Raw genomic sequence first — 24,288 nt, 5'->3', positions numbered from 1 at the left:
TTCTAGTAATAATAACATCACGTCATCTTATTCCTGGAACAATACTAGTGTTTAAAGAGGTGGTCCAGAATGTATTTTTAAGGCTTGGTTTGTGTTTATAAGATGCAAAGCTATGTGTGCTCATGCTTCACTTGTTAAAAAAAAAAAAAAAATTCACATTATTTTTTCATATATCTTACTTTGATTATATACAGCTACTCAGCTAACATGAAAACAACTGCCATAGTTCCGTCAAGACGCTCTGATTGGTCAACTAAGATAATGTGCTGTGATTCGCAGATTGGCTACGTGTCACAGGGAAAAGCGCCACACCTCTAATAGCATGCGTTCTTCCTCTGCTGTGCAAATACTGTCAGTCAGCGTAGCTGTTAGCCACATAAGTTTGAGCCTGAATTAGACATAACATAAAGAGCACACAGCTGAATCTCATGCCTGCTCTCTAAAATACAAACTGACAAGTGTCTTTCACATATATTTGGTATAAGCATGTCTAAGTATTATGAAACATCACATATCTTTAGCGAGTTTGTTATTTGAGATGTAGAATGCACGGAAAGTGTCCGCATAGAGACATTGGTGTAGATTGTAGGTGTTTACAGTGGATTGACTGGTAAATATGCATTTGTAGCTAAATTGTTGAAGGTGCCAAACAGAATTTCCCGTTGTTTACATCCTTGTTTACATCCTCGCTACAAAATACAACACTAGACACTGTGCATGTAGTTGATCAATTTTAACAAATAAAATCACTTAGAGGTTGTGGCTCACAGTCCACAGATTCTGCTTTTATGGTTGTAGCTGCTCCTTCCTTGAGGAGTTTATAGCCGAATCCAGCATTGAACCGAGATTCTGGAAGCTACCCTGTCAAATACTAGCTATATATTATTTATAATTCTCTGGAACATAGTTAAAATTAAATTGTAACCACTTCTCTCTTTGTGCCGTGTCTTTTGAAAACCCAAATACAGAAACAGAACAAGCTCTGTGAAAATAGCAGATTTTTGAACTGCATTTTAGCTTTCTCTGCTACATTACAGCGCCTCTGGCCACGTCCCTTCACCTTGTGGGGTGAATGCACATAACCAGAAGCCCTTGTGATCTCACTAACCCAGATGTATTTTTTTGCAGTCCCCATTCTTCATTCGCTGTAGTCTTTGCTAAGCTAACTCTGTAAAAGCCAACGTGCCCCTTTGCATTGAACTTTGAGCGTCTTACATTTAGAGATGTTGTTTATATTCAAACAGCTGCATTACACATCAACTAAAGTTTAACATGTGATATCCTAGTGGACCACCCCTTTAAAAGAGAAATTAAACAGTTAATTCCTGTATATTCAACACTATAAAGTCAGCTTTGCAGTTATAGAAATAAATTACATTTCAGCATCTTTATTAAACAATTCAGAAATAAAAAGTCAAAATTCTCAGTTTATTAAAATTCAAAATTTTTAGATGAAAAACGAAATTGACACACTTTAGTTGGAATTATGACTTAAAGACTTACATGCTTATTGTATCAGACAGGATAAAAAAACATAATATTAAATAAGTTATGAATCATGTTCTTGCCTCATTGCATGCCACACGCATGGAATAACTAATAGCAAAACTATATTACAAAACTACTGTAATTTAGACAAGTAAAACATTTGGCTTAATCTAGCAATTATGACTTTAAAAGCCTTTTTTTGACACAGTAAGTCATAATTTTATGTTAGATAGTTTTAATTTGGACTTCTCCGCTTGATTTTTCCCCCTCAACATAGTGGAAATAGGTTTGAAAATATTAAATTACCAAAACACACACCTTTTTTTGCACCTTCAATGTAATCACTGACTCTGACAGTCCCTCCTGTGCGTTCATCTGAGTCGGAAACACAGAAAGTGTTTGTCAATTCAGGAAATAAAAGAAAAGTTCATCTATTAAATCAAATCAAATGACAGACAAATCTCTTACCAATGAGGCCCAGATCCACAGCCCTGTCGTAGTAGTAGGAGAACGCATAGAAGTCCATGTTTTTCACTTCCTCTGCTTTTCTCACCTGCTTGTAGATCATCTTCTCCACTTTTCTAAGGCAAGACTCATAAATAGGCTCCCCTGGAACAGAGCACAAGCACACACGCGCACACACACACGCGCACACACACACACACACACACACACACACACACACACACACACACACACACACATTTTTTAACATAAGTTATTTAATAAAACAGCCAGAACTGTGCATAAAATTTCCAACTACTCATTTATAAATTAACCTATATTGTAATCAGTTATTTACATGATATAGGTAGATGGGAATACACTGTAATTGGCAGATAATATTACATGGTAGAGTTTATTATTAATTATTTATTGCTATTAATTTAATCGATTAATTTCTTTTTTAGCCTTTTATTGTTTTCTTGACTGTCAAAATGAATGACAGCCTTCTTGAATGTTCTGCTGGAAAAAAAAAACTGATTTTATGGTAAGCCTGACTTTAAATGAACTCAAATATTCATTGTTGGGTGAAGCATCCAAGGTCAACTGGTGGTCAATTTATGTATAAAAATGAACTCGTCTTTCACAGTTTTAACTGTCTGTATTTAAGTATGCATATGCATAGCAGTCAATAATTGGTTCTTTATTCCAAAGGTTAAAGGACTAGTTCACCCTAAACATCAGTTACTTATAATTCATGTCTGATTGAGTTTCTTTTTTCTGTTGAACACAAGGACAGTGCTTCGCACGCATAGACTTTACTTAAGGAGGCCGCCCAGGTTTATTAACAATCGCCCAAGTATATCTGATCACAGTTTTTTTACCAATATTATCATCCTTTTACACTTCTTTTTATATCCGCCAGAGATAACCAAATATCCACGTTCGATTGACCAGTGGAAAATCTTGTGTGTGCGCAAGAACGGTCAACAAAACTTTCTCAGGCAATCTCACATGCTCTGCAGAGACCCACAGAGATGCGGCTTTTTGAGGCTTAAAAATGCGTCTGGCTGTTTTTTCTAAATCTCGAATGTCCAGGAGTCGACTTTTGTTTTCGATTTCTAAAGTTGTTGCGTTTTTGCATTGCTCTTTTATTAAAGACTACTTTCCGCTTGCTTCACAGCTGTCAGCGTGCACAGCCGCGAGACTAGGAGAAAAAACTAAAAATAGATTCTTTAATCTAAACGATTCAGAAAAACTTAACTCTATACTCGAAAAGGATGAAATGGAGGATATCTAAACTGGCTGCAAAATAAATGTACACCATTAGAAATTGTTAAATCAACTCCTTTGCCTTATTTATCTAATCTACATCTTTTATTCTTTTTATTAATTAAATAATATTAAATATCCAATTTAAAGATTGTCTATTTTTTTTCCTGTAATTTATTTCTCATTTGAAAGAGAGAGTAGCTGTGTGTACAGAGCTCCTAAAAATCTTATTTCAACAGCCTTTTTTAAACTTTAACCTATTGAAAAAAAGCAGCGTCAAAATAAATAAATGTATTGTTAAAAATCACATTAGTTTTTGTATCACATGTAGTTAACCATTTATGTGCCATGGGTAAAGTATGTGTTTCAGTCAGGCTACCACCACAAGTATATTTCAAACTTGTGGTAAGCAGGTATATTTTGAATAATTTTGGAAACCGACTTCCATGTTTTGTTTTTTTGCTATGGATGATGGCAATTGCAACCTATTTCCAACTTTCTTGAAAATATATCTTCCTGTGGTCAACAGAAAATACATTTCATAAAAAACTGAAGACACTTGATGGTGAGTAAATTTTCAATTTTGAGTTAACTATTAGCTTAACCATTGCAATGAAGATGCAATCACAGGCTTGAATCCAAACTTTTTTTGTTGTTGTTGTATGCAAAGAGTACATTTCATACCTGGTTTCTGGCCTTTAACCGTATAAAGTACTTCAGCGTGTTCCCACTGGCCTGAATAATCTGGGGCTAAACATGGACTGACCAGCTCTTGGGGTCCCGCTACTGAAACAACAATAAAAAAAAACCTTAAGCCAAATATTTTTAAAAATGCATATTAGAGCATTTTACTGCCACTAAGTGGAGCAACTGTGTCATTGTGGAGGACAAATACAAACATGCGCTCTGCTCTGCCACCTGCTGGACACAAATAACAGCACATTTACGCGAAACACATGCGTGTCTTTTCTTATAATAACCTTAAAACCCACTCAGAGAGAAGCGGGATACACTTATACAACGGGCCAAACTATAAACAATGAAATCTGATTACATTTGTAGTGTACTAAATGCAAATCTCAGTGAACTGCATGCAGAAGCCACTGCACTGATGGCAGTTTCTCTCTTTGGCCTCAGATAAATCGGCACAACAGCTGGCCACCAAGAAACTAATCTTCAGTGCGTTATTAAGAGATTAGATAATGGCTTATTTATTGAACGAATGAGGTCTTTAAAAGCCAAAGATGAAGAGAGATTGTAAAACACATACAAGGCTGGCCTTCAATCCCTCCCAACACTGCAAGCCTGGCCGACATCAACCCCAGGCCAAGGTAACTGCGGAGAGACAGAAAGTGAGAGAGACATTTAAAAGATGAGCAATAAAGATACAAATATATATATATATAAAAAGGTGAATAATTTAATAAAATAATATTATTCAATTTATATTTTAATGCAAATCTGTTTAAAATGTATTAAATATTAAAAAAACTGAACATTTAAGATATCCATTTGAAATAAATGCTGTCCTTTTTTCACTTTCACTTATATAAATATAAAGAAATAGTGTAATATTTTCACAAAATAACCTAAAGGTTTTACGGAATGAAACCAGCATATTAGGATTATTTCTGAGAGTAAAATGTGAACTGTATTAACTGCTGAATACGCCGCTTTGTTTCACAGGAATTAAAAAAAAGGAATAAAATTTATTTAATTATAATTTATTTTAATTTTGTTCAAATTTATATACAGTTGGAGTCTGAATTATTAGCCCCACTGTTTGCTTTTTTCACCAATTTATGTTTAACGGAGAGATTTTTTAACACATTTCTAAATGTAATAGCTATAATACCTCATTTCTTATAACTGATTTATTTCATCTCTGCCATGATGACAGTAAATAATATTTTACTAGATATTTATCAATACACTTTTATACAGCTTAAAGTGATATTTTAACTAGGTTAATTAGGTTAACTAGACAAGATAGGTTAATTAGGTAAGTTGTTGTATAATGATGATTTGTTCAGTGGACTATCAAAAAAAATAATAATTAGCTTAAAGGGGCTAATAATTTTGTCCTTAAAATGGTTATTAAAATTTTTTAAACTGCTTTTATTCTAGCCAAATAACAAATAATATTTTCTCCAGAAGAAAAAATTGTCCCACTTTATATTAAGTGTCCTCAACTACTATGTACTTACATCAAAAAATAAATACAATGTACTTCCTGTGTTCATAAAGTATTTGAGAGCACTTGTGGTGCTCTTGAGTTGGCATAGGGGTTGGGTTAGGGACAGGTTTGGTGGTGTGGGTAGGTTTAAGGGTGGGTTAAGGTGTAGGGAATGGTCAGCAGTGTATTTACAAATGTAATTACAGAAGTTAATTACAGATGTAATTACATACAGGTATTTAATTAAACATAAGTACACAATAAATACACGTATTTACACAATAAGTACATTGTAACAAACTATTTATTCCTGTTTAAGCGCATATTAGTTAAGGCCACTTAATATAAAGTAGGACCGAAAAAATATTATCAGACATACAGTACTGTGAAAATGTCCTTGCTCTGTTAAACATCATTTGGGAAATGTTTAAAAAAGAAAAAAGAACGTATTAAAAGTACATTTTTGCAACATTTTTGTCCTGGAGGTCTTAAATGAAACTACTTTTTGTACCTGGCATTAAATATATTTTAGAAAGGCAATGAGGGTGAAATATTAAAACAAAAAAAAGCACATCTTTTTATGCTGTTTCATTAATAGCCAAAATGATCACAAAAATAAAAATGTCTATAAGCATGCACAGGAGTTAACAGAAATTTAAAATAAGAAATACTTCAGTATTTTGTCCGAGAGTGTGAGAGAGAGATAAGATTTGCACACTTCTGGAACATCTGTGATGCATCTTAAGTGATTCCTCATTCAACACTACAGTATCTTGACCCTGCTGGGGGGTTTGTTGTGTCAAATCTCCTGCCATGAATAACTAGTAATTCTAGTAATCTGGAGATGAGTCCCTCGATGGGATTGTAATTGGAGGCTTGTGTGATTAAGCTCTAATCAGTAGAGAGAGGCGAACACACACTGTCACATTTGTGTGCGCTGTACTATTCGTGAACTCACATAAACTAGAAAGCCACGACCAGGCAGCGGTGGTGTCAAACAGAGGTCTACAAGTCACATAACGTTACCGATGGGCTGCTGAGGACACTGAAGCTTTTAAATAGTATTATGGTGACACTGTGGAGCATTCCTACATGGGATGTAATCAAGACTTGCACTAAGGATGCAAAATATCGAATTGCATTGGAATTTTGTTTACAATGACCTTAGAAGTCAATGCAAGTTGAGAAAAGACAAAAAAATCCTGGATGAGATTCTTTTTATATTTATAAACTATGACATTAATATTGAAGAGATATTAGCACGAGTGTATATCGGTATTCACCACAGTATCAGTATTCAAGCATGATCGGCAAATTCAATATTGTTTTTTATGCAAAAACACACATGCCTCTCAAATTTGTGCGATTTCAGCCATAATTTATGCAGAGTTCAGACTGCATGATTTTAACCCTGATTTTGACTCGCCGACAGGTTTTCAGAAATTGCCAACAAGTGCCTGAAATCACAGGCAAATCTGTGCTCGTGCACAAGAGTGACAATCACACAGTGTGAACTATCAAAGAAGCGATCTGAGATAATTGCTCATGAGTCGCCGATGCCCGTGAAATATTTGGCGTGCTAAATATCGAAAGCTGTCGACGATTCAATCATGCCGAGTGAAACGAGTTGACTGAAAATAACCTCGGCAATCACCTACAGCCAATTAGAGAGCAGCATTCACTAGTGTGTGTGTGTGTGTGTGTGTGTGTGTGTGTGTGTGTGTGTGTGTGTGTGTACCTGCAGGCCAGCTCGAGATTGGGGAAAAAGTTAAAAGCGCTTATTTTCAGTTTATTTGGACCCAAGAAATGGAAAAAATAGCAGAAATTGACAGGAGCACCCATGTCTGTTTGACATGTCAAAACAGGGTCGAAAAAGAAAAAAAGTCAAGGAAAAATTGCTAATTCCCTTTAAACCCAGGTGAGCAAACATTGATATATTTTTTACTCAATTAAAGGCTTCTTTCTCATTATGTAGTTAATAACAAAAGATATACTATGTGTTTTTGGTTGTGAAACGTAGTTTGGACAGAGCGATTCATGCAGTGTGAAACCCCCTGTTGTCGATCCATCTTGCAGTGTAAACAAAGCAGCGACAAAACGCTAGCCTAGATAGTCATGCAGTATGAAAACACATCTGTGACAAGACTAAATTGTGTAGTCTGAACTCTGCATTAGTCATCAGATGCAAATTTGGGAAGTCCTAAAAGATTCCTGAAATCCTAGGCTACAATCTGTGATCTTTGATTGTTGGTTTGACAAGTTCAAAGACAGCATCTTAATGGCCGTTGCAATCAGATTTTCCCTCTGATGAAGTTCTGGCAGTGTCAGAAGTTTTCAGACATCAGCTGTGAGGAACATCAATCCAATAACCAATAGGAGTGCTGAATTTGAACAAATTATTTTTTTCCTGGTTTTATTATTGAGGCACACTGTGAGCAAAACTACCACTACAGATTGTTTACATTTGCTGTGAGGTTTCATTTCAGAATAACGGATAGTGAAAGCGTCGATGGAGCGTCATACTCCAAGTGAGTTTTCTTTTGTGTTTGACACATATTTTTTGTTTATCAATCAGACATTATGACAGCCGAGATCTTACAGCTTGACATGTTCATGCATTTTGAAAAAAACTACAATTATTTAGGATTATTTAAAAATAGTAATAATAATCACAATGCGAGTCAGGCTTTAGAAAAAACACTTGATTGTTTTGTTTCTAAATTAATCTACTTTTGTGTGAATCATTTGAATCAAATATTCAACAATCAGTTCAATAAGCCTTTCTGAATGAAAGTCACGTCTCGCTTTCAGTTTGGGGTTTAGGTGGATTTTGCACTCACACACAAGCGTACCGTTCCTGATGATTTACTCACCCTCTTGTCATCCAAGATATGAATGCCTTACATTCTTCAGTCAAAAATAAATAAAGGTTTTTAAAGGAACTATTCCAGGTTTGTTCTCGATATATTGGACTGCTACAGTTAACTTTGACTTGAACTTTGAAAATTGCAGTTTCAGTGCTGCTTGTAAATGATCCCAGCTTAAAAACAAGGGTCTGACCTAGAAGCGATCAATTATTATTTTTTTTTTATGTATAAAAAATGTTTCTTTTTAAACAACAAAAGGTTGCAACACTATGCTAGTGTCAGATGGGGAAGAGTTTTTGTAATTAAGAAGTACATCTTTTTTTCTCTAGGAAATAAATATTCATTCTGGAAGTGAAATAACACTTTAAATGCTCAAGCTCTGGCTCTTTTTCCATTTATTTTTTCAAACAGAATATTTTTTCATTTTATTGATATCAGTCAGAATGACATTTTTCAACAGTTATGCCTTCATAAGACATGTGGAAAAAAATAGCAGTAAAATAATACTAATGTTTTTTGTATATTTGTATATCTACACCATCAAACATCATAACATTGTTTTATTCATATCATTCACTACACATCCTGATGCCATTCTATGCCCGATCCACTTTACCTGTGTGAGTAGAGAGCGTGACTGATGTTGAACATCTGAAACGATGTCACATAATCAATGGGTGAGGTCTGAATGGTTATCTGTAAAGAAACAAAACACAAGGAAATATTGATGCATCAGGGTTGCATTCTTCTCTTTTTAAACAAGAATCTGGTCAAATTTACTAATGTATTAGTTGAACAACTCTCATCACTTCCTACATAAGCAGATTTCCTGGCCAGAATATTATTTAATATTATTTAATACAAATAATAGTCAGCGATTTCCTACTTTAACAGTTTTAAGTCCAGACTTAAGACAATATCTGCCAGTAACTAAAAGTAAGCTGCAATCTACAGAGCAGTTCTTCCCTGAGCTACTGTTTGAATACAAAGCTCTCGGAGAAACTGTGTAATAACATGATAAATTGGTCTCCAATCCTGCCTGTACAGGACCTGACCTAGTTGAAAAGCAAGAATCTCTCTGACTCTCTCAGCCCAATGTACTACAACCTTCATTTATCAGGCCTATCGGATTAGCAAGACATTTGCAGATTAACATATAGGATGGAGAGCATAACAGTGGTTTGGTAGGAAAGACTTGAGTTCATTAAGAAGAGGTAACAGCTATATTGTGTGTATGCATGGCTCACTTCATCCTGTAGAGCAAAGGTGATCTGGGTCGAGCCTCCTCCTAAATCCAGCATACCTACTGTAGGAGTCTCTGTACCGTGAAGAGCACCTGTGTGTGAGAGAGAGATGTTTTAAAGCACTTTTTTTTTGTCAAGAAAGCAAAAGAAAAGGTTTCCATGTGGGTAAGGTAGTGCATCTTTTGTGCTGTATAATGATAGATTTAAAATATGCTTACCTATTAAAAAGTTGATGGTAATCCAAGCTGACATTCCTGTGCAAATAAAAATGTGCATTAATTGTCAGTTAAATAATCCTGAATACTACACTAACAGATTTTAATGCAATGCTATTTTGCCAAGTTGAAGTCAGGGTGGATGTTTGATTGTGGTTTATATTTGCCGCTATGCTTTAAAAATCCACCCAACCAAAATTAGTGCTAAGCAAAAATTATTTGTGATTTAATCGCATCCAAAATAAAAGTTTATTTTGACATAATTTAAGTGTGTGTACTTTATATATAATTATATATATATTTTATATATAAATACACACAGGCATGCAAATATATATATATATATATATATATATATATATATATATATATATATATATATATATATATATATATATATATATATATATATATATATATATATATATATATTAGAGCTGTGAACCTACACTAGTCTCAAGGTTCGGTTCAGTTGCGATTATCATGCCATTGATTTGGTTCAATTCGATATCTCGGTGCATTACGGTGCATTGACGATGCTTTCCATACACAGTTTTATATTTTCTTCCCAAATGTATGAATATATTTATATTTATGTATAATTTGTAATACAATTTTGTCGTTTAATACAAACAGTCAGATATATAAACTGTAATTTTAAACAAATCGAGCATTAAGCAAATAATATAAAAAAAAATTAAACATCCAGCTAAATTTCTGATCCTTGTCTAGTTCTCTTACCTCTTTGATTTAACTTTAAACAAAACGAGCATCAAGCAAATAATATAAAAAATATAAACATCCAGCTCAATTTCTGATCCTTGTCTAGTTCTCTTACACCTCTTTGATTGGTCACACCCTCAACAAAAAGGGTTGCGATTGGCTCTTGCGCGCTGCGCTCTTCAGATAAGTGACACTGATAAGCGTCAGGCGGCAGCGGCGATCTCACAACTGATGCATGATAGACACGGTAAAGAAAACTCTGCAGACACGCGCTCATTCCTGTATGCAAAAGTAACCCTGTAAAACAGCCGAGAGGAGAAGAAAAGCCACCGCCGCAGGTCAAATGGGCCACTGTGTGTGTGTGTGTGAGAAATAGAAAGAGACAGAGCGAAAGCAAGAGCGAGAGAGAGAGAAAGAGAGAAATGGAGTAGGGCTACTTTCATTCTCGCGATCTCAGTGAAATAGGGGCTATTGTTGTATATGTCAGTGAAAGACTGATCCAGCAAACACACACAGTGAAATTGTGCACAGTTTAAGAGTTTTAAGTAGTTAAAGCGTTGTAAATGCTCGCGATCGCCTCCCTCGCGACAGAGTGCATATGAGGTAAATGACATCAGTAATAACCGGTTATGATTATTACTGAACCGATACCGAATTGTCCGCGTCTGCATCGCGATGCAACGAAGAAACGGTTAATTTTGACACCCCTAATATATATATATATATATATATATATATATATATATATATATATATATATATATATATATATATATATATATATATATATATATATCGTTCTTGGGTGGCTCACCAAAGTAGTAGATGACTCCAATATATAAAATTAGTAAGTTGACCAAAGTTCTTACAAAGAGAAGACTTTCTCGAAGAAAATGCGTAATAGTTCCTTGGCATCGATGTTAACTTGTTGGTCTTAAAGTAACTTAACCCAGAGTACTGTATAAAGACACAACTTTATAACAAGGATATGGTGATATGGACTAGTTTGGTTGGGTAAAAACTCGTGTTCCTGAAGACCATTTGGTTCACACGTTTTCAAGTCATCCAATCATACTATATATATTTGTATAACAGTTCTTTCTGGTTCCTGGGTTTGATTGGCTGATAGTCGTGTGATTTTCTGCAGTATCAGAACTCTGATATTTACCTGGTATCTGATATTGACCCTTGTTTATTACTCTACCCACATAGAGTGACAGCAGATCAATAAACTCACTACATTTTGACAAATATTGCAGCTGTTGGACAACAATGTACATTTGAGGCTTTTTTAGCTGAGAATGTAGTTGTTTAGATAGCAACTATGGGGTTTATTTATAAAGATAGTGCCTATTTGAAATATTTATAATTTCGGAGATTCAGTGCGTCAGCAGCAAGCCTATGATATTGAGCAGAGCAAAGACAGTTGACGTTCTGCCAGAAGATGCCGACAGAAACCACATAATAAGGCTTAAGGGGAGAAACAACATTTTCTCAGCTTAAGTTGCAAACTACAGCTGAACATATCATTATAAATCAGATGAGTGACAATCTAAGTCAATCTCTCTCTTTTCTATGTTGTAGCTCTGAATTTATACCATAATTATCTGGTATTGTTTGCTTTGCTTTGGCTTTTTCGTGGTTAATTATTGTGAAATCCTGTTTGCAACAAAGAAATACTGGGAAATCTCTGTAGACTGATAGCATTTCATGCTGTTCAGCCTTATAATCTTAAAATGTGAGCAAAATCACCTGTTTTGTCATCATTATAGACATTAAGCTAGAGAATCATTCTAATACTAGCTCTAAAGTGACATTGGTGAATTAGCAGCGGTTCCTGCTGTTCTGACGTCAGCTGCAGATGTGAATGAATGGTGGAAGAAAGTAGTTCCCCATACAAAAGGATTTCGAGATTTTCAATTTTATATACACCATTATGCAGTCAAACTGTTATATAAACACAATGTCACACTTGTAGCAATGAGATAAGGCTGTATATCTTCACTGGTGGGACATTTAGGCACTTTCTCTGATATACAAATAAACAGCCGTATCACACTACTACTGGACACATTTTTGTATTTTATGCTAAGAACATCCAATCATTAATAATTCAACCTTTCTTTCTTATACTATTTTAAATGATTTTGTTTGAGTTATCACCTACAATAGATTTACAAATCTACTTCAAAAACACTTTAACTTTCTCAGCTCAACATTTCGCATCAGTTTAAAAACAAATTCACTTTCTCAACTCAACATTTCTTATCATCATTATTGAAAACGGTTGTCCTGCATGTTTGATACAGCGCCCTTCAGTACATTTAGAGATTTCAGCATTAATGCAAAAATCAAGCTCCAGGCAGATCAAAGAGTATGCAAGTGAGTGCGTCATTGGATCTTTGAGCATAAACTGCATGTTTGTTTTGAATGTAGGTTGCATCTTAACAAACTAAGGGGCTTTAGCTTGTACATAAAACCAAAAACTCACTTAGTGTCTATAAACTCCATCCCTGCATTTCCCTCACATATACAGTACCACTTAGGCACAGCATTAACAATAAGTCTGTATGATTTCCTGTGATGGACTAATCTGGGTAAGCTTGTGCATCCAGGAGAGTTTAGACTCGCGCTGATAATGAGACTGAGATTATCCGGTTACGGGACCAATAGAGTTTAAGCAATAATTTACATTAAATCTCACAAATTGCTAACCATTAAGCAAAGCCAACTTGTGTCTCGACAACAGAAAAGTAATAACACCTTGGCTTTTCCGTTTGTTCGTTATAGTTTTTCTATCTTTAAAAAGGAATTTACTGCCTAGCAAATTAATGGCCGCTAATCTGTTTGCTGAGATTATAGTGCACACAGGGCATTATCCCCTGGGCTCATTATTACTTGTGTGAACTATTTTAAAGGATTGGATTAAAGTCCCATATACGCATTATCTATCGTTAATATACGCACAGCTCGAGCTATTACTGAAGAAAATTTCAATTTACAACTTATATCTTTCTGGGTGCAAAAGCTTGACCGTGGTGACCAGAGGCTTTTGATGTACAGTAACATCTGCTGGTTTCAAAGTCATGACGAACAGACTTCTGCATGGAACAAAACGCAGCAAAACACTGAAACATTACAATCTATTGAGAAGTGCCGTCCTCCATTTTAATTTTAAAGCACTTCTGTATAGTTTAGTGCATAATGTTGCTGTTTGATATAACAAAGTTACAAACTCCTCGGTAGAGGGAGTTATTTTCTACATATGTAAGCCGGAATTGAAATAATTGTGTTAGTAATGTGCTGTCGAATGTGCATGATGGGTCTTGAATACTAATACACATGATTTTATGTGCCTGTATGTAATGTAATGTAATGTATTTTTTATTTAATGCCAGCATGGTAGCAACCAAGGCAACTTTCATGGCAAACACATTTCAATAATAAATCTACAATTAAAAATAAATGAATACACAAATTAAATAAGATTTTTAGCGCTAATAAATGATAAAAATTCTACAACTTTTCCTGGGGTCACATTGCTATTAATGTCCTTAAGAGAGTTCATTTCATAAAAAAGCCTTCTGCAATCATTAAAAGCAAAAGAGAGGAATTGTTCAGTACAAACATTGAGCGGGGTCTTCACCTTTGAGCAAAACACCATGGGTAGGTCTTATACATTTTAGGTTGTATTTCATTTAGTTATTGTTTTTCAGTGCATCACACTCCTCTTGCCACTTAATTCAAATGTACATATTGATAAAAGTTCTCATCTCTGAAGGAGGAATTTGTTATTTGTTCTATTTGCCAGTGTGATATAAATATAAATATAAACTACTAGACGTTATAAAACCTCATTAAACAAATTGATCATAAAAAATCATAAAAAATGATCAATGATCCAAAAATTTACCTGTATGATATTGGATTGTAATGTATGGATGGAATTCATTTAGCACAACACTTACAGTGCATTATGAGTATTCTCTAGGCAGCATAAATGATGCATTATATGACAGAATAAGTGTACTCGTTTAATGTCTACTATGATATCAGCACCACTATAAATGTCTAACGTAATGGCTAAAAAGTGACAATAGAATACATTATGCATTCATTTATTCATTCATTTATTTTCCTTTGGATTATTCTCTTATTTATCAGGGGTCAACACAGCAGAATGAACCAGCTATTCTGGCAAATGTTTAAAACAGCAGATGTCCTTCCAGCTGCAACTCGGTACTGGGAAACACATTATTAAAAATGACAAAATTAAAGGAACAGTAAGTTCACCCACATATAAAACATTTGTTAAACCTGTTGGACATTCTTTCCACTTTTGATTACAAAAGTAGACACTGTATTTTGTAAAATGTTGGAAACTGGTAGTCACTGATGCCCTGAATATAGATTTTTGAATACTCTGGATGTCAATAGCTACTATTTACTAACATTCTTTAAAATATCTATATCTTATATCTTTTGTTTTTAACAGATTTCCTTTTATCATGATTCTAAAGCACTTGAGGGTGAGTAAATAATATGTAAAGTGTTTCATTCTTTATCTTTTCAACATTTTTGTATGTATTTTAAGTTGTGAAAACACTTAATACGATATTATGTATATACAGTAGGACAAAGGAGAAACTGACACAGTACCTTCATCTGTGCCATCCATGATTGACACGCTGTCTGGTTTATAGAGGAACAAAGATTCGCTAAACACCTCCCTCACCTGCAGCAGGAAGATTTCGAAATAAGCATGGCATGACATGTTGAAGACTGACATGATAAGGAAATACTGAGGGAACAGGCTGAACAAGAAACTTCACTAAAGACACAGCTTGCAATTTGACATTCTTCAACACACTTCTTTAAGCCTTACTAAACCTGTAGTGTACTATAAAAACCTCATATGAAACCAGCCATATGTGGCACATGTATATTTGAGGAAAATAGTCAAGAATAAATTTGTTAAAATTATAGATTTTTTTATTGCAAAAAAAGTATTCCATTCCATGATATCTTTTTAAATTCCAGGTGTATCAAAACATAATTTGATTAGTAATGTGCATTGCTAAAAAACTTAATTGGAACAAAATAAAGATTATTTATTTATTAGTATATAAATACTGTTTATTAGAATTTCATTATTTATTAAAATTTGTATTTTTTTTTAACCCTCAACCAAATACTTATATCTTGGCCAAATATTGTCCAATCCTAAAAATCATATCACACATACATCAATCGAAAGCTTATTTATTCAGCTTTTAAATGAAGTACATATTTTAGTATATAAAAATGTACCCTTATGACTAATTTTGTAGTCCAAGGTTTCATATAATATACAGTTGAATTCAGAACTACTAGTCCCCCTGAATTATTAGACCCCTGTTTTGCTTTTCCTCCAAACCTCCTTTGTAACGGAGAGAAGTTTTTTCAACACATTTTTAAACAATTCAATTCATTTCTAATAACTGATTTTATCTTTGCCATGATGACAGTAAATAATATTTTACCAGATATTTTCCAAGTCACTTCTATACAGCTTAAAATGAAGTAGGTTAATTAGGTTAACTAGGCAAGTTTGGATAATTAGGCAAGTTATTGTTTAATGATGGTTTGTTCTGTAGACTATAAAAAAATCTAGCTTAAAGGGGCTAATAATTTTGACCTTAAAATGTTTCTTTTTTTAGTATTATTAAAAATTGCTTTTATTCTAGCCGAAATAAAACAAATAGACTTTCTCCAGAAGAAAAAAAAATATCATCAGACATACTGTGACAATTTCCTTACTCTGTTAAACATCATTTGGTAAATATATATAAAAAAATTTAAATTAAAAGGGGGCTAATAATTCTACTTTAACTGTATGTGAAAATGTGCAGAGTATTTGATGGTTTTCTGACCTTGTCCAGCAGGATGGTGGCCTTCTCACCAGGCAGCAATCTGAGCCCTGCTGTGGCTCTGAGCATGAGAGGGGTCGAACTCCATAATACTTCAGGAACTGTGTCTTTTGCAACATTTAACAGCTCCAAAATCCCCTCTTTACTCTGAAAAATGAAAAGGGCTTGACTATGTTAATATAACCATCAAACTGCAGATACAAAAGATGCATTTAACAAAGAGGTACCTTTTCTGGTTCGTCAGCATATGCAGACAGTCCAGGTTTTATAGCTCTGAATGTCTCATGGGCTAATTTAGGAGCTTCTGTTGACACACAAAACCAATAATTGTAAACACTGAAATATCATTGAAAAGTGAACTGACAGATTTAGAAAAATGTCTTCATACACTGCCATTTAAAAATGTATGCTATTTTTATATAAATTAATAATTTATTCAGCAAGGATGCACAAAATGTATTATGTGACAGAAATTTTAATTGTTGCAAAAAAATTCAAATGATTTAAATTAGTTCAAACTTTCTATTCATCAAATAATCTCGAAAAAAGTAAATGGTTCTCACAAAAATATAAAAAAATTATGTTTTCAGCATTGATGGTAATAAGATATGAACATTAAATCAGCACATTAGAATCATTTATGATGGGTCACGTGACACTGAAGGAATAAATATAGAAAATGAATAAGTTATGTCCTTAAATACATTAAAATAGACAACAGATCATATTAATAGTTATAATATTTTTCAATAATAACACAAATTCCCACAGCTTTGTTAAACATAAGAGACTTTTTAAAGGAAAATCCCATGACCCTACATTTCTGAACAGTAAAGTACATAAAACCTATAGGCTAACGTTCATCAAATACACTTATTCAGTGCAGCACATGGCTTATATCAAAGTTTACACAATAAACAATATAAACAAATCTTTCAGCATCTGAAAAATCTAAACATACTCTTTAGTGTGACCTCTGACCCATTAGGCTTATGATGTGTATATGCATGTGTGTGCCTAATAATGCAGGCTACGTGCAGTCCATTATAATATGACAATCATAGGTTTAACAATAAAGGCTAAAGCAGCACTTAACTGATTTAGCTCAGAATTGGGATGCGATAACTAAGCCATTGGACAATCAGAGCTGTGCTAGGCAGTAAACCTAATATCTGTGGATAACTCAACAGGAAACAGTTCTGTTTTTCATTATTATAACAATGGTATTCTGGCAGTAAGGTAACTAAATAAAAAATACACAAGTAAACATTAAAGTACTTCTAGTCCAGTCATACCTACGGCAGTTTATGGCTAGCTGTTTAAGCAACTTTCAAATGCCATGGTTAGTTTATATTATTAAATATATAGTTTATATTTAAATTAATCTAACCAGTCCTTACAAAAATAATCATGTAACCTAATGTAATATGTAACTTGTTAATCATGTAACAAGTTATGATTATTTAATATAAAATATATTAATTTTTACCACCCACCAATAACTTTAATGTGAATAAATATTTTATTTTGGTAAGAAATGTTTACAACATTGTTATATTAAAAGTATATTTATTTTTATATATATTATAATTCAGTTTTAATAAATTTCTATTTCATTATTAGTAATTGTCATTGCAAATGCAAAGGACACATTTCTAAAATATATTTTTAGCATATAATATTTATTCGTATTCTATGCCAGCCTGTCATTCTTTATATATATAAACATTTTATATAGATTTTAAGACAAATTTTACATTTATTAATTCAAAATCTTGTTATCACAAAATAGTCCTGAAATTATGGGCCCTATTTTAATGATCCAGGAGTAGTCTAAAGCTCAGGGCTCAAAAGCATTAAGCATGTCCAAATCCACTTTTGCTATTTTAAGGACGGAAAAATGAATAATATTTTTTATAATATTTTATTCCTTTAATTCTTTTTCATTTCTGAAGATATTTGTGAATTACTGTACATCCTGAATGTGTTAAGCAATGTGTAAGCAAGGCGCACAACTGACATGCTCTGTGCTGGACATTAGACCTGCTTTCAGCTAGTCTTTACACAAAATAGCAACACGCCAACAATGTGCCTTAACACACCTCTTTTCTAAAGAGTTTTTAGCAAATGGATTTGCTATTTAAATAAGGTGGTACAAAAAGGAAAAATTAAGGTTGGTTTGGTCTGAAAACAGCAACACATTGGGGCAAACACGTCTTGCACCTTTTGCGCTGGGTGTATGATAGGGCCCTATGTCTTTTATTGTGCTTTGTTTACACCCTATGAGACACCTTTAACACCTCAATTTCTTTTCAATCATTAATCTTTAGGTGAACTTCAATAGACTATAAATGTAAACATACCATTTGGCTCCATCTGAAATTTGAAGATGTGAATCCTGGTTCCAGTGCTTCCAGCGTCAAACATAATGCCATACTGGAAACTTTCACTGACCACCTGACCTGAGGTTGGATGTTTACGGGTGTCTGTCCTATACTGGGGCAGCTGCTCGGGTACGGACAGTTTGGAGTCATCATAATGGCGTTTGACGTAGGTGAGGTAGACCACCAGACAGCCCACAAACATGAAGATGAAAGCTAGTTTTGGGAACCTCATAGTGGCAGCTGAAGGTACATGATGTGAAGACAATTTCCCAATGTAGCAGGCTCTCTACTACCTTAGAACAGAAAAAAAAACAGAAATAAATGTTTTAATAATTTAGAAATACCATCTACCATCTATAGGTAGCATATAGCTGTTCTTGTACACTCTTAACTATCATAAGGTAGCATATACCTGTTCTTGTACACCCATATAACTATCCTCTGTGACCTTTTTAACAGCAGCCTTAAATGTGCTGCAGAATAAAAATATGGATATACTTAGGTATAGCTGAATAATAAGCATACAGTACATAGAAATGACATACCGTAAGCTTTAAACAGTGGTTTAATATTTGAGTATAATTTTCATAACTGTACGCTGGTCTTTCTAGTAGCTAAAGCAGCAACACCTTAAATAGATTTGATTTAGATTTTAGACCAATAGCTCTTACATCTATTTTAGGTAAATGTATGGAAAGGGTATTATCAAGGCACATCTGGAACAAAGTGGTCAACGATATGGACCCCCTTCAGTTTGCCTACAGGGGAAAGAGGAGCACCGACGATGTTGTTATGACTTTGTGTGATTTTGCTGCTGAACATATGCAACAGACTACAAATTATGTTAGGATTTTATTAATAGACTTTACCTCAGCTTTTAATTTAATTCGGATAGATATTCTCCTTCAAAGATTACTTGATTTATGAGTGAATGAAGATTTGGTGGATTAAAGATTTCCTTTTAAATCGTTCTCAAAGAGTAGTTGTTAACGATATGATGTCTAAAACAATGATTGTAAATACAGGAGTTCAACAAGGAAGCATTTTATCACTCTTACTTTTTTCTCTTTACACAAATGAACTTAGAATCCAGGATTTAGGCTTTAAGTGATTTAAATATGCAGATGATGTGGCACTTGTAGGCCGGTTGACTAAAATAGGAAAAGAAGGAGATTGTACTATAATTATATAAATTTGCTTTAAAACTGGTGTAAAAGGAATTAACTGGAGAATGGAGATCAATTTTAATAAAGCCAAGGAGATAATTAGCAGAAATAAACTAGTCCTTAGTCAAGGGTTGAAACCTCTGGTCCTTGAGGAACATGGAATAGAGACAGTTGGATGTTTTAAATATTTAGGAACACTTATTGATAGTGGATTAACATTTGCTGCAAATGCAGAGTGCATTTTTAAAAAAAGCAATGCAGAGATTATATCTTATTAGGTTACAACATTTTGGTGTGAGTCAAGATGTCCTGGAGATGGTATACAAGAACTTGGTTGAAAGTGTTGTGAGTTTTAACATTGCATGGTATGGACTGTTGCCAATTAAGGAAAAGCAAAAACTGTGTCGAGTAGTAAAAATTGGCAGTGCAATTGTAGGTAAAGAACAAAGACAACCAAATTATTTTTTTTCAGTGAGAATTAAACAGAAAGCACACGTCATTATTGAAGATTGTTCCCATTCATTAAATATACAATTTCAGCTTTTGCCATCAAAAAGACGTTTTAGGCAACCTCAAGTAAAAAGAATGTGTATCACATGTCCTTTGTGACGAATGTCATTAGAATTTTAAATACTGGGTTCTAGTATGTATAGGGTTTTAAATTGAGTTTTTTAATGTCATACATGTGGTGGCATTGAATGTATTTGTGTTGCCTGTTTTTCTGTGATGTGTGTAATGTGAACGCTGATGTAGTTGTGTTATGAAGCCAAAGAAAAATTTCCACTTGTGGACAATAAAGAAAATAAAGTTAAAAGTAAAGTAAATCCATGGTTTATTATAGTAATAATGTATTAACAATATTTTTGTGGGGACTTAATGAAACACAATGATTAAAAGTTGGTCACTGTAACGTTAGCAAAACCATGGGTAACTTGATGCTTAACTTTTTGTTTATAGTAAAACCATGGTTAATAAGGGAAATGTTATGCTAAAAACGATAAAGTTGTCCTTAACGGAAGTACAATAGTTAGAGCCATTTCAGTTATCAACTTGAGTCAATAACTGTTCCACCATTTGTCAATATTTATAGCAAATATGTGACCGATTATTTGTGTACCTCTTGGTGTTGACTTTCGCGACAAGCTAATAGCACAGTTAGAAGACAGAAAACACACAATACTGACAATACAATATCTGTTGGATATGTATACCACAATAACATTAAATAACAATTTCATACAAGCATGTCCAGTTAAGTTAAAGTATCATGTCTCACGAATTCTGCGAGCATATCAATTTCAGTATCGCAAGTCAAAATTATTATAATCTTTAAGATCGCTATAACTTACCTAGTTCTCGGAAGCAAGATCATATTTCTTCGGATGCTAGACTTGTTTTCAATATCGACAAATAGCCATCAGGATTTTGTGACATGATATTCCTTTGGAAGGATTGGAAAACTCTTCCTGTCTCGCATTGATTACGTCAAAAACGTTCAGCGTGGAGATGACGTGGAAAAGACGCACGTCACGAGATTCAAGTAAAGGATACGCGGGCGCGCCCTCGCACACCCTCACTATTATAATCATGAATATTGCTCTTTGCATGAAAACGACTATAAAATTTCTCAGATTTTTTTTGTGACGTCTAATTTGTTTGCTAGACATACATCACAATAAATGACATGTCGGTTTAACGCGTTATGTTCCTTTTATGTTTTATTATCTGCATTTGAGAAATTTTTGTTGAATAAATTACAAGATATAATCAAATAAATCCATAGTCACTTAAAAAATTAGGCTACCATGGTTTTATTACAGTAAACGTAGATTTTTTTTTGTATTTTCATTTGCATAGCTTTACTACCAACAAAAATGAGTATAACAAACCAAATTATGGTTTCTGTACCCTGCTGAAAAATCCAGCTTAAACCAGCCTAGGCTGGTTGGCTGGTTTTAGCTTGTCAACCAGGCTGGTTTTAGAGGGGTTTTGGCCATTTCCAGGCTGGTTTCCAGCCATTTCCACACGAACATGGGAAGAACATGCAAACTCCACACAGAAATGCTAACTGATTCAGCTGAGCCTCGAACCAGAGACCTGGTTCACCTATTTCATTCTTAATGGTCTTCAAAATGTCTTAAAAAGTCTTAAATTTAACTTGGTGAAACTGGCAGAAACCCTGTCCTTAATTTCATTTGAGAAAATACCATCTAAATCAAGTTAAGTGGACTTTAAAGTATTTACCCAGCAGGCACAGAACATCAACATGACTTCCGAGTGACAATGTACCCCAATGTCGTGGGACGTTGCATTTTGTTAGGAAATTAAAATTGGGTTGACATCAGAATCCAAAATTAGGCTGACATCAATGTCTAATGTCGGACAGACATTACATTTCAACACAACTTAAAAACAACAAAATATCAACGTATAATGATTGATGTTGTGTGTACGTTATCACTATCATCAATCGGCTTTGGTTGCCTGACAAATAAATCATTATTTGATGTCGATGCGATGTTGGTTTGACGTTGGATTTTGGTCACTTACCAACACAACTTAAAATCAACCAAATATCAACGTCATTTGATGTCATTATTGGACGTCAAACATTGTCGTTAGGCGTTGGTGACCTAAATCTAACCTAATATTACGTCTTGTGATGTTGTGTATCTGCTGGGTAGGCCCCAAGCCACATTTATGAATTTCATTGATTTAGAAATTAATACACTAAATTAAGATCAACATCAACATTAGTCCAAATACCTGCTGTAATATATTTGTACAGGACAGTTTTATGATTACAACCAAACAATCATATCAAATGTTTTGCATGTTGTTAAGAGCAGCAGATTCTAAAAAGTTGCATTTGCCATTTTCACCATTTAAAGGCATCCCTTTTAACCTCCTGAGACCCAGAGAGCCAATTACACTTTCATTGTGCTGTTTTCAATATGGCACCAGCTGGTCTCTCCACCGAGGCCCAGCGAGTTTTGTTAAAGTTTACCAAGCTGTGGCAGCCACATGACCTGTGGCACATCTCCATTCATTACCTTAATTAACCATCATTAGGCCCACTATATGGGCCAATCTGTGGTTCCCTCCTACACTTTCTCATGCAACATGCAACACCCCCATCTGAGCGCGAATTTTAGCCAGTGAGCGGCCCATAATGAGGGGGTTGGAGATGGTTTTGATGATATTCATTTGACGCTTCCCATTCAGTGTGTCTGTGAGCACAGTGTGAGTTTAAAAGGACCATATGCTCTCATTTTATGTCAGTGTATATGTGTGAGTGCATCTATCTAGGGCACAAGGTCCAGCAGGGGGTGAGGGGCAACGAACCGCCCAATATAAGACCATTCTCACTTATCAAAAATCAATGTGGGCAGACTTTTATGAGGGGGATGGGGACGATGGCCAACCCTCCAAACTGTTGCACTTTGACCGCTCCCCCATGACTTCCCCCATTATATCTTTAGCAGTCATTAGAGACGTACCTCAACAGTTGCAGCAGAAAGTACAATGCCCTCCTCCCCGTCATCCCTCAGCCATGAAGAAATGACCTGATCTCTGTCTTTTTACTCAACAATAATGGGATGAATGGCAGTTTGCATACTGCACAGGGATTGTAAAGAATGGAGAGAGAGGGAAAAGGGACGGGAAGATCAACAAATGCGTTACTGATAAAAAGTGCTTTCACAAAAGCTGAAGAGACACATGCTTTTTTTTGGTTAATTCCTCCCCCAATAACAGTGTTTGTTTAAACAAGTTGTCTACTTTTAAGTATAAAGGTTAAAGTAGCAACCTGTAACATCGATGTAAAACAAAGGCCTTTATAGTGGTGAATGTTCTTAAGATTTTTAAAAGGCACACTATGTAAGATTTTATCATTAAAATATACAGAAAAACCACTAGAACAGTGTTATACTGTATATTTTGTTGACTTGTGTACTTACATTAGGGCTGTGCAGTGGTGCAGTGGTTAGCGCTGTTGGGTAAGCCAAACTGGTCGTAGTGTATGTATGTGAATAAGAGTGTATCCCAGTGATGGGTTGCAGCTGGAAGGGCATTTGCTGTGTAAAACATTTGCTCGATAAGTTGGTGGTTTATTCCGTTGTCGCTACCCCTGATTAATAAAGGGACTAGGCCAAAAAGTACATGAATGAATGTACTTACATTATTCCAAATGTTTCAAAGAATGTTCAGATCCAGAGAAACAAGCAATTTTAAGTGATGCCATGGTAACATTGTCCTGTGTCACCATGCTAATCATGTCATTCAATCAGACATACATAGTATCCATGACATCAGCCATAGTTGCCTACCATCACCATTTTGTTCGTGCGTCATCTGACCAACCAGGGAATACCAAACAAGGGCAAAGGGACGGAGCGTGA

The 24,288-nt window shown here is 34.5% G+C and overlaps 2 protein-coding genes across 15 annotated transcripts in view; both read right to left on the bottom strand.

The window, feature by feature from the left end:
- LOC141378555 (uncharacterized) overlaps window positions 1-24,288 on the bottom strand; it is an 876,211-nt gene that overhangs the window by 314,450 nt on the left and 537,473 nt on the right. The gene's annotated exons all lie outside the window — the stretch shown is intronic.
- entpd6 (ectonucleoside triphosphate diphosphohydrolase 6) overlaps window positions 1-24,288 on the bottom strand; it is a 78,063-nt gene that overhangs the window by 1,498 nt on the left and 52,277 nt on the right. For 6 of the 14 annotated variants that reach the window (XM_073927237.1, XM_073927236.1, XM_073927239.1 and 3 more), the window contains 11 exons: window positions 18,702-19,015; window positions 16,566-16,642; window positions 16,342-16,485; window positions 15,089-15,164; window positions 9,710-9,745; window positions 9,495-9,583; window positions 8,864-8,943; window positions 4,475-4,539; window positions 3,889-3,990; window positions 1,957-2,097; window positions 1,807-1,863 (listed from right to left, as the gene is read on the bottom strand). In XM_073927237.1, coding sequence (XP_073783338.1) covers window positions 1,807-1,863; window positions 1,957-2,097; window positions 3,889-3,990; window positions 4,475-4,539; window positions 8,864-8,943; window positions 9,495-9,583; window positions 9,710-9,745; window positions 15,089-15,164; window positions 16,342-16,485; window positions 16,566-16,642; window positions 18,702-18,954 — 1,120 coding nt within the window. In that variant the 5' untranslated portion in view covers window positions 18,955-19,015. 14 annotated transcript variants of the gene reach the window in all.

The sequence above is a fragment of the Danio rerio genome, chromosome 17, assembly GCF_049306965.1.
Source record: "Danio rerio strain Tuebingen ecotype United States chromosome 17, GRCz12tu, whole genome shotgun sequence".
Taxonomy (NCBI): Eukaryota; Metazoa; Chordata; class Actinopteri; order Cypriniformes; family Danionidae; genus Danio; species Danio rerio.
Note: the sequence above shows the minus strand (reverse complement) of the source record. Positions and strands in the feature narration are given on the sequence as shown.